The sequence below is a fragment of the Triticum aestivum genome, unplaced genomic scaffold (genome assembly GCF_018294505.1).
Source record: "Triticum aestivum cultivar Chinese Spring unplaced genomic scaffold, IWGSC CS RefSeq v2.1 scaffold87185, whole genome shotgun sequence".
In the NCBI taxonomy this organism is placed as follows: domain Eukaryota; kingdom Viridiplantae; phylum Streptophyta; class Magnoliopsida; order Poales; family Poaceae; genus Triticum; species Triticum aestivum.
In genome coordinates, this window is record NW_025229344.1 from 7,381 (window position 1) to 22,466 (window position 15,086).

Genomic DNA, 15,086 nt, shown 5'->3' on the forward strand with positions numbered 1-15,086 from the left:
TTCTCTCATCGATTGCATGCTTAGCTTAGTTTTACTTCTCCCTAGCATTGCTTCGTACTGCTATTGCTTCCGCATCTTCGAAGAATTTGCTTGTTTTGAAGAGTTTGATAAAAACTCTCTCATTCACTCCCCCCTCTGGTCAATAACTATCCCTTTCACCAGGCTCGCTTGCCAGCGTCAACAATCCTCTCTCTCAAGACCTCTCTATCTCTCTGCGGCATTTCCTTGAATAACTGATGTGCGCAGTATGACAGTCTTGTCGTGCAACTCGTGGTCGCCGGAGCTGAAGGAGGAGGCGGAGCCCTCGCGACATGGTTGGAGTGCATGCTGAGTGAGAGGAAGCTGCATGCAAGCTCTGCTTTCACGAGTCACACCTCAGATCCGTGCGCACGCCACACCGCCTCTCCGGATCCAATGCCACCTCGAAGACCACCAATCACATGTCATCGTCACCACGTAGGCACCTCCAGGGCAGTTCCGGTTCTGCGACGACATGGTGAGACAAAGAAGAAACATGTCGAGCACGCCAACTACAGAAGGCATGTTGCGACTCTACACCTCCGACTATCATCATTGTTGCCAAACTCAACGCGAAACCACCACATTGTCGGTTGGGCACAATGTCATGAGCGTCTAGCACATGGAGAGCGTGAACGAGATCCATAGGTATTCAAGACGACGCCCCAAAGAGTGAAGCGGCAATGCCGACACTGTCGCCCTACCTGATCGTGCCTTAGGCTTTCACTCAAAAAACTGGATCCAAGGGTGTGCATGGGGATGGAATCCATGGCTGCACGCCTGCACCTTCAAAAGGGTGAAACGACGTCCATGGACGCCGATGCTGTCAGCCGGCAAAAACCTGACAAGCTTTCGCCCGGAGCATCACCCAACACCACACCTCCCACGAAGCCACCGCAACAGCACCACCAAAGAGCCACCACAAAACCACATGGCACCAGCAGCTTACGCCGGCAGGTAGATCCGCGAGCATGACTTGCAGAATCAATGAGGTGCGCCCTGACTTGCTGAATTGATATCACTTTCACACAAACACATACATGTTAATCAAGTTTTTCTAGTGAGAATGACAGAAGATGCACTTGGGAATTATTAACTTTTCTGTGAGGGTGGTAATGTTATTATTTGTACGCTCAACATTCATAAGAACGTGCATACGTATGGAGTTGTTTGGCACATGCAGCCAAACGTATTTGTGCAATTCACATGGGTGGATCCATTCTTCCTTCCCTAATTATAAAAAAAAGTCTTATATTTTGAGACAGAATGAGTACTTTGCTAGCACTGGATGCATTCCATTATTCACACCCACACACATTAAGGTGGTTTAAGTTGTTTTAAAAAAAAGGTGTAAGTTGATCAAAAGAATCTTGTACTACATAAAATGTAGAGTACGTTATCATGGTGTAGCACGGCACGTGTACGTCAACCACGGAAAATAAAAAAGAATAATAAACATGTGAGACAGGATGAAGATGAATAGAGTAGAGAAGATACGCCAGATGGTGCAAAGCTGTGATGAACCTTTTGGGCAAAGCTGTGGTCCAAAAAAGCGATGGGTGCTCCCTCACACCTCAGCAGGAGACGCACTAGGCACCAAAGCACAGCCCACAGATGAGATGATACCGGTCACATGACATCCAGCAGAAAAGAAGACTAATCTTCATGAGATAATAGTATAATGCAGAATATGGCGAGACCAGTAATAGCAGGCAGGAGGAATACTAGTTTAGTAGGATTGCCGTTAATGGAAACAAAGATGCTTTTTCCAAGGCAAGGCGATGAGGTGGACAGACGCTCGCAAGTTGCAACATTTGGAGGCGGATGGCGACAACAGAGAGAGGCGGCCCGAGATGATCTAGCTAGCAGCATCCGTCGGTCCCCAGAACAAAATTCAACTCAGACAAGTAAACAAGGAGCCGATTCTGGAGATAATAAATAAATAAATAAATGGTGGAAGAACAGGTCCATAGCCAAAGCCATACACAAAGAAAGGAAAAGGGAAAGAGAGAGACGACTGGGATAGATAGATTCCATCTCATTTGCTCCAGCTCTAAGCAAAGAAAAAAAAGGAAAGACATCATATAGGCAACAACCTGGAAATCCTTGCAGCTTGCTTCTTCCTCCCATTGTTGAACCTTGAGAGGGGACAGACGTGTAGGAGCTCACTTCTGTTGCCTCCTGGAAGCGAATTGCGCCAAATTTGTCGTCCAATAAAAGGCGCCCCGCCATTTGGGGCCTCCACCTCCTCGCCTTGCTTGCACAACTCTCCCACAAAAGACGCGGCGGGCGGGTGCCTTGGCCTACTACCATTTGATTTGATCCGACTGTGGTCTGGTCTCTTGGCCGGCGATGGAGCCGGATGAGCTCCTGAGGAAGATACGGGTGCTGGAAGAGGGCCAGGAGGAGCTCAAGCGGGAGATAGGCAAGCTTATCCCCGGGCAAGGCCACTCCTCCGCGTCTCCGCCTCCGCCTCCGCCTCCGCCTCCGCGCCGCCCCTTCCCCGCGCTGCAGCAGGCTACGTCGTCGAGGGGCCGCGCTCTGGCCTTGCTTCACCAATCCTCCTCCTCCTCCTCCTCGCGCCCGCAGCGCCCCGGGCTGTCCGACAGGCACTGCCACAGGATACTGCAGTCGCTGGGGCAGGCCGTGCATGTCATTTCCCTTGAAGGCAAGGTCTTGTACTGGTGAGCTTCCTTCCTTGCACCTCTTGCCTGCCTGCTCAATGCTCATCAACTGTTTGATGGAATGCTGCTGCACCACACGATTGGACTGTAATACTATTATTGGAACCAGTCATTTTCATATATAGGGCCCGGGAGTGAACAAATAAATGCTGCAGCCAACTATACACAAATCAAGACATGACTCCAAACTTAGTTTGAAACAATGTTTCTCCTTCGGGGTTGCATTCAACTGTTCGCTGCTCCATTAGCCGTATCTTGCATGCCATTGGAAAACCAGTTGTGTGTTGGGAGGAATTCAGTTGTTAAATTCACAAGGATGGATGTTATGTTCATAGTTAGTATACACGTCGAAGGCCGAGGGTGGGGATGTGCCGCCTCATCTAAGCCACCCGCAGGGCTTGCTTTCATATCATAGAGAGGCTTCAAAGACTATATGGAGAGATCACAAACCTTGAATGCTCTTCCTTATTCAGTATTGAGCATAACTGTTCTGCGATTATATAGTGTGGGCCACCTAATAAACAAATATAATACTTCATCTGTTCCATAATGTAGTGCGTATAGATTTTTTCAAAAGTCAAACTTTGCAAACTTTGACCAAGTTTATAGAGAAATTTATTTATATCTACAATACCAAATATATAAAATATGTAACTACTTACAGTGAATGTAATGATATATGCTTGGCATTCTAGATGTAAATGTTTTTCTCGAAAAACTTGGTCAAAGATTGTGAGGTTGACTTTTCAAAAAATCTATATGCACAACGTTATGGAACGGAGGGAGTAAATTATATGGTGTGCCCCACCTAATGATAAAATTGTAATATCATGTGTTGGAACAAGCTAATTGGATTTATAAGGTATTTTGGTTGCTGCTTGTCATCTTTTATCATGTGTTGGAACTTGATATGGCAAGGTTAGGTTAACTCGAGTGATAAAACTGAGAAAGGGTTCTCATAAAGTTACTAGACGTATCATTTCAAGTTTTTTTTTCTGCCTTGCTGCATAATTGGATGTATCGCTAAAAAATATAGTGTGCTGTTTTAGTATTTTATTTTACATAGTAAAATAAACAAACTTAACCTCTCAAAAAAGTAAACAAATCTGGAAGCATCATGTGTGCCTTTTAAGACCTGTGATCTCAGATTAGGATTAAAAACGTCAACACTTTGTGCCTAATCCCGCATGTCTTTGGGACCTTTGTGATAATGATGGATATTTATCAGGGTTGCATTTTTCCCCCAAATATTTTGCTTATCGTGATGCATCTAATTGGTGTAATGCTCTTGTCTGGTCGCCGGCTCATCTCAACAAGTAGGAAAATTTTCTTATGAAATATGCATTTCATGATGCACCTCATGGCCGTTATCTCTGTTTTATGCTATGAATAAGTACATCTTACACTATTTTCTTATAAAAATGTACATCTTAATACTAAGTTCTCCCATTTTTTCTGTAACCTAGGAACCGATTTGCCGAGCATCTATATGGCTATTGTTCATCAGAAGCGATTGGCCAGGATCTCCTTGAATTAATCTGTGATCCTTGTGATTTCAGTCCAGCACATGAGATTATCCGTAATATATTTATGGGCAAGTGTTGGAGAGGGAAGTTTCCTGTCAAGCACAAGTCAGGAGAGCGGTTTTCTGTTGTTGTGAATAACACTCCTTTATATGATGAAGATGGTAGCTTGGTGGGCCTCACCTGTCTGTCAGGTGATGCACGGATATTGGAGGAAATAGTTGGTCCTTCAGTCGTAGGGAAATCCTATCCAAATTCAGCAAAGCCCCATTTACAAGTTAACAACAAGCCTAAAAGTGGCTTGCCACAAAAATGTTTGTCAGACTCCCAAGAACCTCTACAATCTGCCATCACGTCTAAGATAACAAATTTGGTGAGTCGCATTTCTGAGCAAACAAAAGAAACGGCTGCACTGTTGGTTTCAATAGAATGTTTCTCTTCTGGTATTTCTTCTTAATTTATTTTCCTAGTGTATTCTTTTCTTGATTTCTAGAATGACAACACAGGCTACAAAGGTTACAAGTAGAGTTCGTTCTCGGATCAGGTCAGGTCAGAGTTGCGACGAACAGGATGGTAATGGTCGCCAGGGTCAGTATTCTGATCATGATGCCAGGGAAGAGTTGACATCAAGTGAAGCAAGCACCCCAGGTGGGGATGTACTGCATGGTACCTTTGTTACCGAAGAGAAATCACCTGTAAACTCAAGAAAAACAAATAGTGATGATTCAGGACAAGGAAAAGGAGGATTTCAGAAGATTTTTAGTTCAAAGGCAGAGGCATTATTGACCAAGAAGGGGATATCATGGCCTTGGAAAGGAAATGAAAACGATGGTGGTTGTGGAAAGAATAACATGACTTCACCACCGTTACATGATAAGCAAGAGAACACTCAGATTCGTCAGGGAGTACCAGTTCTAGAGCCTATCATAATTCCAGACAGCAAGGACACTGAATACGCCCAGGCAGGCAAATATGAGGTATCAGGTTCCTGGTGGACTTTCAACAATAACAGCACAAGTAGTACCATGAGCAGCACTGTAAGTAGTAACAGCAGTCCTATCGAGAGAGTAGATTATGAAGCAGACTGCCTAGATTATGAGATCTTGTGGGAAGACCTAACACTTGGAGAACAAGTAGGTGAAGGTAGTTAATTCTCACTTTACCCTGGTTCTCCTTTTATTTTCGAGAGAGAAATTGCAATTCCCTCTGGCTGCAGACGTGGATACTCACATCTCTTGTTGATATGTACTTCAAATGATTTATGCTGCATGGAAGTTGGTATTGCTATCCTATTCCTTTCTAAATAGAAATCATTCATTTCCTCTATGTTCATGTTTGATCCACGCAGGTTCTTGCGGAACAGTGTATCATGCTTTGTGGTATGGATCGGTATGCATAGTCTACCGTAATTATGGGTAAATATTTAAACCTTAAAAATATGTTTTGAATGTCTATCAATGCCCCTGTAGGATGTGGCAGTTAAAGTATTCTCCAGGCAGGAATATTCAGAAGAAATGATACGTACCTTCAGACAAGAGGTTAGACATCCATATCTAAATTCACTTGTTGTTCACTCTCAGTTGGATATTTTGTTAACAGAACTATAGTGTACCCATTCTGTTGTCGAGTCAGATACTTGGTAATTTGACTCCCTGGTATTCACAGAACCGATATTAGTTTTTTTATGAGACATGATAGTTATTTTCGTTATTCTATGTTGATGTAATCATGTAGATAAAAATGAAGAAGAAAGGATACAGTTTTTTTGTACAGTCACCTTGTTTCTTTCGTATATAGTTTTTTTGTGGGCTGTTGCAATCAACAGTACATTGTTAACTTTCTAGTTTCGTAGTTTGTGGTCATGATTGCATTTGCTTCCGACTAATATGTAGGTGTCACTGATGAAGAAGCTACGTCATCCCAATATTATACTTTTCATGGGTGCAGTTGCTTCTCAGGAACGGCTTTGTATTGTTACGGAATTTCTCCCACGGTATGCTTTACATCTCCTACATGTCTGGTAATTACTTTCTCCTTTGCTTGGTGCAAAAGAAGGATTAGGTCACTACACAGTCTATCTATATGGCTTATGATCTCACTCAGTAAAAGTAATAGGGAGTAATAACAGTAGAGTATGTGTATTGTGCCAACTGCCGAGTTCTTAACTATCTGGCACAATTTTAAATCTGGTTAGTATTTTTAGGTGAGTTGTCCGAGTAGTAACTGCCTACTTGTTGTTTTCACTGTTCCTCAAGTCGGCTGGTATTTCAATGATGTATTCTGTTTCAGAATTTCAAACATTAACATTCGGGCCAATATTTCTTATTAATTATGTATCACACTGTACTGAGTCCTGTCATGCAGAGGGAGCTTGTTTCGCTTACTACGAAAAACCACTGGCAAGTTGGATCCAAGACGGCGAGTTCACATGGCTATAGACATCGTGAGTGCACTTACGTTGAACAGCTAGTTTCTAGTAAATGACAAGCCAGTTAAATTCTATGGAAGTTTGAGGAATGAACAACTGGATAAAACATTCTTCACGTGCAGAAGTTCAGAGATTTATTGAATAGGCAAATAATTATTTTTGGCAAGTGTGTAGAAGAAAAACTGGAGTTTTCTTATGTACCCAATAGTAGGCCATATCCCAACTTTCAGTGTAAGAAAATGGAAAAGTACAGGCAATGGTGTCATGCACCTTACATCTAACAGGATATCTCGTGTTTACAGTCTGTTACTGTGTCTTACTTGAAGGTTCTTTCACTAAAGGCCAGTCATAATTCATGTGATTATGATACGAAACACTAATAGTCAACTAATCCTTTATCATGCTTGTTCTTGCCAGGGCCTCTAAATCCATGGAGACAAAATTACCTTATATTTTGTTTGACAAGTACATGGTTTGGTTTTATGGAAGATTTTATCGTCATGGAGATCTTAAATACATTTTAAAATATTTTTCAGGCAAGGGGCATGAATTATCTTCACAGTTCCAGCCCCACCGTTGTACATCGTGATCTAAAATCGTCAAATCTGTTGGTTGATAAGAACTGGACTGTTAAGGTAACTGTTGGATCTTAGTTTTCCTTACTTTACACTTTCTCTTCTCATTCACTTGGTTCAATTAGGTTGCGGACTTTGGTCTTTCACGCCTCAAAATCGAAACATTCCTGACTACAAAAACTGGGAAAGGAACAGTAAGTACAAGCAAACATTACCTTTTTTACATGTATTATCTAGACTGACAAAATAGAAAGAAACGTTACAATCATCATATTTTTTTTCTGTTCTAAATATCTGATATCTTAGCTTTAACATCCAGCCACAGTGGATGGCTCCAGAAGTGCTACGTAATGAACCTTCAAATGAAAAGTAAGCTCAATGGGACCATTTTAATACAATAGATGTTCCCGCAATCTGCAAATGATTTCTCATACATTCCTTTCTTCTACATGATAGGTCTGACGTGTACAGCTACGGAGTGGTCCTATGGGAGCTTGTTACTCAGAAGATTCCTTGGGATACTCTCAATACAATGCAGGTCCAATTTTGCTATGTATTTCTGTTGTTTAGGTATTCACACGATTTTCGATCATATATTCTGTAGCGACTATGTGATTGTGAAATTGGTATCTATGTTTCCTTGAGCAGATAGTGATAGGTTGCAAGATCATCTGCGTTATTAGTCTACTTAGATACAACAAGAAGATATAAGTTCAATATTTTTTGCTTCATATATCTTCCCATCTACCTTTCAGTCTGGCGGCAAGATTAATACTGAGATGTTTACCGTAGAATGTCTCCTTGCAAAATAAGTACTCCCTACGTTCCATAATTCTTGAACTAAAACCACGGCAAGAATTATGGAACGGAGGGAGTAGCAGCTTACTGGTGAATGATAGATTTCCTATTAGAAGTGAAATAGCCACCATTGCATTTTAAGACAAACTCAGTTTTTTGCTTATGTAACCGTGCTGAAGTACAAGAAATTCGTAACATTCTGATCCATGCGGCGCAGGTTATCGGAGCTGTGGGTTTCATGGACCACAGATTGGAAATTCCGAGTGACATAGATCCTCAGTGGGTATCAATGATTGAGAGTTGTTGGGACAGGTACATACTACTTACTGTACTAACAATAAACCGATTCCCGCTAACCCATCATCCTTTTCTTCGAGCAGTGACCCACAGCGCCGCCCTTCATTCCAAGAACTCCTGGAGAGGCTCCGTGAGCTGCAAAAGAAACACGCCCTGCAGGTGCAGATGCAGCGGAGCGCGGCTGGGAAAGGCGCTGAAAAGATGAGCGTTGATGATGGCTAGCTAAGGCTCAGGCCCCGATTTGGATGGATTGTGTATTTGCCATTTATGAAAATGGGCCATTGGGCTCGATCCGGAAGGTTCGACGAAGTCCTCCATGCTTACCCCGGGAGGAACTGTGGTGGGAATCGAGACAAGGTGCCTGAAAGGTGGTTTTAAGCTTGATGGATCGCGAGGCTGAAGCCCTGAGACGCAGTTTCTTTCCGGAGAGGAAGGCCATAGAACGAACACTCGTCACATAACAGTCGTTCGAGGCACTGTAGGAGGGACGCCTTGATCAGTTCTTGATGGATTTTTTGTATACCAAGACTTGTATACATACATCCTTTCTGGTGTGACTAGTTAGGGAAGCTCAATGGCTTGGGAGTTTGAACGATCTTATTCGTTTGCAGCATGCACCACGATCAAAATCGAAAGGGTGGTTACTGTACGCACTTTCCCTATTTCAAATTATAAGGCATTTTTCTAAAGTAATCTCTACTCTTAATGGAGCAGTTGATAGCCTGGTGCGATTTATTTTCGTCTGGTTTTTCTTTGTCCCATCACCAACTCCCACTGGTTTCTTTCCCTCCCATTAAAAAACATATCCCATTAAGGGGATCTTGTTTCATGCTTTCTTTGGTAGGTGTTGATTCAATTCAATTACGTAAACAATAAGTAGTTAAGAATTCAGAAATTGCATCATATATGTGAGATCATCTTCCTAAAAGACAGACATAAGATTTTTCTCGATAACCTTCCATAATAAAATGAAATCACTAATCCCGCGCGCTATGTCATTTATTATTATCATTATCTCTACTATTAATTAAGAATCACAAGTTTCATATGGGTGCAGCATCTGGGCGCCCCTGCGAAGGGACGTCGTGCACGACACCATGGAAGATGTCGTGGCCGGGCCTAACGCTGGCACGGTGCTTGAGAATGCCAGGGCGTGGATCACGGGGTCGAGGACGGCCGTGGGGGAAGGCGGGTCATCAGACCGCCACGTGGACTCGGTCATATTATATTTCTTGTAGAGCCAGACAAGCTACATTCTCAAATCAAGTGTGTCCATTTAAATGTCAAGAAATTCGTTAAGTGAATGTGTCCAATATTACTCGGTAGTCGTCATCATTGGCGTTTGTAGAAGCCATTCATGTGAAAATATTTAAAAAATCGAGCACTAAATCAATTTTCAAATCAAACCATTGAAGCAATTAATTAGCTAGGCAGTTAATTACATATGCAATTAATTAGGTCCATTTAAATAGGATTTTTTTGCACCGAATCAATTTGGAAGTTGAGTGATTAATGCAATTAATTAATTTGTTAGACAATTATTTATGCCTATAGATAATTAGAAGTAGGGATATTTTACAATTAGTCAGATAATTAATTGATTTGGTTGACGGTTAATTAGGCATGCAGAGAATTAGGTATGTCGTTAATTATTTGTGTACTTAATCAATCAAGCAAGCAGTTAATCGCGATGAATCATTTTGAAAGCGCTCTTGGGCAGGGACGATCAATGGGCTCTCAGTTGCATGGCCAATCACCGAGCACTGCTTGCCAACATGGACAACGGACACCATGCGCTTGCAACATGGGCGACCTAGCGTTCACCTAGATGGATGAAGAATATGCTCTGCAGGATGTCCACACGCTGATGGTTGCCGAAATATTCGCGGGTGAGGACAACATGACACAACATTGTCCAGGTGGTTCATGCGATAATAAGAAGAAAGAGTGTTCCAAGAACAAGAAGGAAAATGAACTAAAGCCACCAAACGGTCCATGGTGTTGGAGAAAGGAAAAAGAGTGTTCCAAATAATAAGAGAGAGAAAAAAGAAAGAGTATTCTTGAAAATAAGTAGGAACGAGAACTAAAGCTGACGAGAAATGAGAAATAAGAAGATGAGGCGACGATGATGAACACACTAATGTTGACATGGTGACGGTTGGTGCCAATGAAACGGGTTAGCGAAGACGCGAGGAGTAGAAGGCGTAGGGAAAGACGATGATGCAGAGCATCCCTCGACTACCCGCACCGACACTCCATCACCACCGCAAGCACCGAGAGGACCAATGACAAGAGCACGTGCACGCGCCATCGAGAACGAGGTTGACTCTCTCCTCTTCGAGTTTTGGTCGGATTCGCATGAGAATTGGGTTCTACCTTATTAAGACATGTTATGCATTCTAGGATACCAAGGAGATGATCGTGAGAAGGAGAAGGTGAAGATTCGAGCATCCATGGAGCAAGAGAAGGAAGGAGAGGCCAAGAAGAATGAAGGAGAGAGGTCCCTGGACACCCCGGGTGCCAGGACGGAAGGACCCCGGGTGCCCGGACTCGAAGACGTGGGGAGGACCGAACCCCCGGACACCCCGGGTGCCCGTCCATCTCGGCCCCGGGTGCCCGGCCTCTACCTGGGCTACGCCCCAGCCGGCGCCGGGTGCCCCCCACTTGGGCCTTGCCCAGCCCACCCCGGGTGCCTGGCCAACCGGCCCCGGGTGCCCGGCCTGCACCGCCCCAGCCGCATGCGGCCTCCCCGGGTGCCCGGGCCTAGGACCCCCGGGTGCCCGGTCCTCCTCCCTCCGGAGCCCCTGACCGGTCCGGGTGCCCGGACTCCTCCTCCGTGGCTACACGTTTTAGGGACATTTTTGTCCTTTGTATCCCTCTTTCTCCAAGTTTCGTCCCTAGCCTTTATATAATTTTTACCTAGCTCTTTTGGAAGGATAGCAAAGTATTAGATAAAACATTGTGAGCTTTGCTCTTTGTATCCCCTCCTCTTGGAGATCAAGACCCCTTTTGGGAAGAATCCTTGTGGATTACAAGACCTCCCAAGGGAGTAGATCATCATCAAGACCTCACCTCCTCTAGGAGTGGGAAGAACTTTACCTAGTGCTTGTTTCCTTGGATTGATCTTGTAATCTTGTGGATCTCATGTATGCTACTCTAGTGGATGTGATATTTGGGTTTGTTTGACTGATTTGTGCCTTGTGTTTTAGAGTGTTCTTCCTCCTTTCCCCCTCCAAGTGTGAAAAGATCCCCTCTAGGGTTTCACCCTACAACATCTTGGTATCATGAGCAAGGTTGATTCACATCTTGGAGTCCCATCCCCCCATTTGCTAGCTTGATTTTGTTGTTTTTCGTCCAAATTCAAAAATCCCCACAAAAATAGCCCCAAAATTTTTTCTTGCAATTTGTTGGATCTTGTGAGATTTGGTTGTTTTGGTCCATGGATTTGATGTTTGGCAAGTGGACCTCGCCCATTTGAGCAATCGGTCTCTCTAGCATTCGCACAACAAGAGCATTTTCCGTGGTTGCACATTTTGAGCTCACTCCTTGGTTGTGCGGATCCCATCTATCTTCCGCGTGTGTGTGTTCCTAGTGATACTCTTGGGTTTGATCTATTTGCTTTACTTGCATTTTTGTGAACCTTCTCAACCTTATCGATATCTTGACTAACATTTACTTGAAATTTTGCCACCATCCTAACCAAGCTACTCCATAAGCCTTTTTACTTCTAGGTGTGAGAAACAAACTCGGTTCCAATTCTCCTATTATAGCATTACATTGAGTGACACTTGTTACATCCTCAATCTTTGGAAAAGGTAACTTTGGCATTGTTCTCTCATTTTCCTAGTGAAACCGCTTTTCGAGGAGCAAGATGGTGATCCCGGCTATGTCACCAAAGGCCACTTCTTCATCGCGCAACGAGCTCTCCATCAAGAAAGTGAGGCCTTGGGTGAACGCCTTGACCGACTCGCCGCCGACCTTCGTCAATCGGAAGCAAGGAACCGCGACTACATCGACGACAAGTTCACTACACAAATGGAAGAATTGCGCAACATGATCGTGCGACGCCCGCCCTCCTCGACATCTTCGTCAAGACGGCGCCACTCAAGCCGCCGCTCAAGTCGGCCATATTCGGGCTACTCATCATATGATACAAGTCCTCCCCGAGATTGGGTGCCTCGACGTGATGCTCCCCGAGATCGCCAAGCTCCAAAAAATCCATTCCATGGCAATGGATTACAAGACCGAGTTCGAGCACGTGAAAGGGCGCAACAACAAGCGCAAGAACCAAGGGAGCAAGAGCAAATGCCTCCACAAGTGCCACGGCAACAACCTCAAGATGATGACGCCATTCGTCAAGCATAAGCACTCGAAGCACAACGCGCACTCCGCGGGTCCACTAGAGTCGTTGAAGAGCGCAACCGCCAAGTGCGAGAACAAGAGGAAGCTCTTCGTCGGGAGATACACGAAGAAGCCGCGCATCGCGAAGAACAACAAGAAAGGTGCAACCAAGCACATATTCCTCGTCCTCCTCCATGGCAAGAACGACACCAAGTGGAACAAGTGCTTCAAGACCCTCCTCCACGCCAAGAGCGACATCTCGAGGAACGAGCATTTGAGGACCTTCCTCCACGGCAAGAGCAATGATACGTCTCCAACTGTAACACCCCCGGTGTCATGCTACAGTAACCCTATGTGATTAAGCTAATCACTTGGCTAAGCAGTGCTTGATCACCTTTGATTCAAATATCATTTGAAATCCCACTTTGGAATCAAATCCAATTTGCAAGTGAAATATGAAGTTGCACAAAAGTTGCTGCAAAATAGTTCATCATTTAGCCAAAATTCCATACCAAATGATTGTTAAGGAAAACAACATCACTTCCAAGCCAAGATGGACTATAGCAATTAAGACAGTGCCATTCCAGCATTTTAAAATGCTATTCCAATTATGAAAAGTCCAAATGGATTCAAATAAATCCCAAGCTTGTGGTGGCAGTGCACCACTGACCCTAGTATTTGTTTTCACCAGTGGCACATTTTTGCGAAAGATGATTAGTGCAAAAGAAAATGCAAAAGGCTACTGTTAAAAGAAAACAGAAAATAAATAAAAAGCAAAGGAAAGGCCAAACTGCTACTGTGCTTATGGCCCAGCCGCGTGCAGTAGGCAGCCCAGCCCACTAGGGGGCCTTTCCCCTACCTCCTACTGCTCACCGCACACGGTGGCCGCCGGGCGTGCGTCCGTGGCCGTGGATGGCCACGCGGCAGCCATCCGGCCTCTCCCTGCCGTCTACAAGGTCGTCGTCGACCCCCCCGCTAACCCTAGCTCGACCGGCCCCTCTCGCTCGCTCTCTCGCCCGTTCTCCTCCACCACCGAACACGACCATCGCCGCTCGCCGTCGTAGCCGCGGCTACCGACCTCGCCTTGCCTCGCCGACCTCTCCAGCAGCTCCGCCGTAGTCGACTGCCTCGTCCCCGTCCACAAGCGCAAGCCGGGGAGCACCGCAGGCTGTGGATCGAGCCGCCCCTTCTGCCTCGGTCTCCGGCGATCTTCCTCCTCTCCGGCGACTCCTGCTGCTACTAAGCCTATCACCGGCCTCCGTGTGCCGCTCGGTGAGATTCTCCGTCTCCTGCTCCCCTCCGTTAGCCTCTACGCGTGCCGTAGCTAGCTGCCGCCGCGTCCGTGCTCTGCTCACCGCCGACGAGCTTGTGGCCGTCGTTGTGGTCGACGTCACCGCCGCCTGAGGCCACGGTCGAACTCCTGGTGCTCCCAGGAGCCCAACGAGCACGATCCCGTGCTTCCCCATGCCCCCTAGCTCTGGATCCGTCGACGCCCAAACTCCGGCGTCCGCTCCGCCGCTCGCCACCGCCATCTTCGGCCGTTTCCGGCCAAGCCACCCCCATAGTTCGACGCGCAAGCGTGCGCCCGTTTGAACGCGGGTAGCCGCGCGCGAAACGACCCCGTGTGGCAATTTTCCGAACGACTCCGGCGACGCGCCGCCGCGGATTTGGTCGCCGGAGCTCTCTCCGGCACCGACGCCGACGTGGCTCGATGGGCCCCGCCCCTGGGTCGCTGACCAGTGGGTCCTGGGGGCCCTGTTGACTGGGTTGACCCAGTCAACGTGCTGACTGGGCAGCCCCAACCACTGACATGCGGGCCCGCGTCGTTTAAAACATTTTTGTAAATATGTAAATTGCTAATTAATTAAATTAGTTAATTAAATCCCAAATCTCCCACTGACTGCCCGCTAATTAACCATTTAGTTAGTCTAAATCCCCTGTTAGTGCACCTGGCAATGACATGTGGGTCCCACTGGACCCACAAGTCAGTGTTGACTCCAGTCAACCGCACTGTTGACTGCTGACATCACACATACGTCATGCTGACGTCATCCCATACTGTTCTGGATAATGTTGGATTTAAATAAATATGTAACATCCCAAAATTTCAATTTGGTATGTTATACATAGATCATCTTGCATATCATATTTTATTGCATTTGACGAATCCTCGATAAATCCTAAGCAACTCAAGGACCCACGGAGAGAGTTGGGGATTGTCTCAAAATTTTCATATTTGATTTTCATCAAATAATAAAACGAGGATTTTGGTTTTAATTATTTTCTCTCCGGAAAAATATTTCATTTAAAAGTAAACGAGAGGAGAAAATATGAATTCTCCAAAACAATTGAAATATTGGAGGAAAAATGTTAAAATCATTTATTGGATTTTATTCGGATTTTATTTGCAATTTTAATTGCA

At 45.1% G+C, this 15,086-nt stretch overlaps 1 protein-coding gene across 2 annotated transcripts; it reads left to right on the plus strand.

Moving 5' to 3' along the window:
* Positions 1 to 2,026: 2,026 nt before the first annotated feature.
* LOC123175011 (RGS domain-containing serine/threonine-protein kinase A-like) lies at positions 2,027 to 9,016 on the plus strand. 2 transcript variants are annotated; one of them, XM_044590131.1, is made up of 13 exons: positions 2,027 to 2,702; positions 4,169 to 4,598; positions 4,732 to 5,368; positions 5,574 to 5,614; positions 5,695 to 5,763; positions 6,118 to 6,218; positions 6,590 to 6,668; positions 7,190 to 7,288; positions 7,354 to 7,422; positions 7,548 to 7,597; positions 7,685 to 7,798; positions 8,244 to 8,338; positions 8,407 to 9,016. In XM_044590131.1, the coding sequence occupies exons 1-12, from the start codon at positions 2,371 to 2,373 to the stop codon at positions 8,296 to 8,298; spliced, it is 2,076 nt and encodes a 691-aa protein (XP_044446066.1). In that variant the 5' UTR covers positions 2,027 to 2,370; the 3' UTR covers positions 8,299 to 8,338; positions 8,407 to 9,016. The 2 variants fall into 2 exon arrangements, with proteins under 2 accessions (XP_044446066.1, XP_044446065.1); XM_044590130.1 differs by having other exon boundaries at positions 2,029 to 2,702; positions 7,685 to 7,766.
* Positions 9,017 to 15,086: the final 6,070 nt, after the last annotated feature.

Coding starts and splice junctions, on each gene's coding strand:
- LOC123175011 (XM_044590130.1), top strand. CDS start 2,371: ATGGAGCCGGATGAGCTCCTGAGGAAGATACGGGTGCTGGAAGAGGGC. Junction 5,615..5,694: donor ATGCTTTGTGGTATGGATCG/GTATGCATAGTC, acceptor ATGCCCCTGTAG/GATGTGGCAGTTAAAGTATT. Junction 6,219..6,589: donor GTTACGGAATTTCTCCCACG/GTATGCTTTACA, acceptor CCTGTCATGCAG/AGGGAGCTTGTTTCGCTTAC.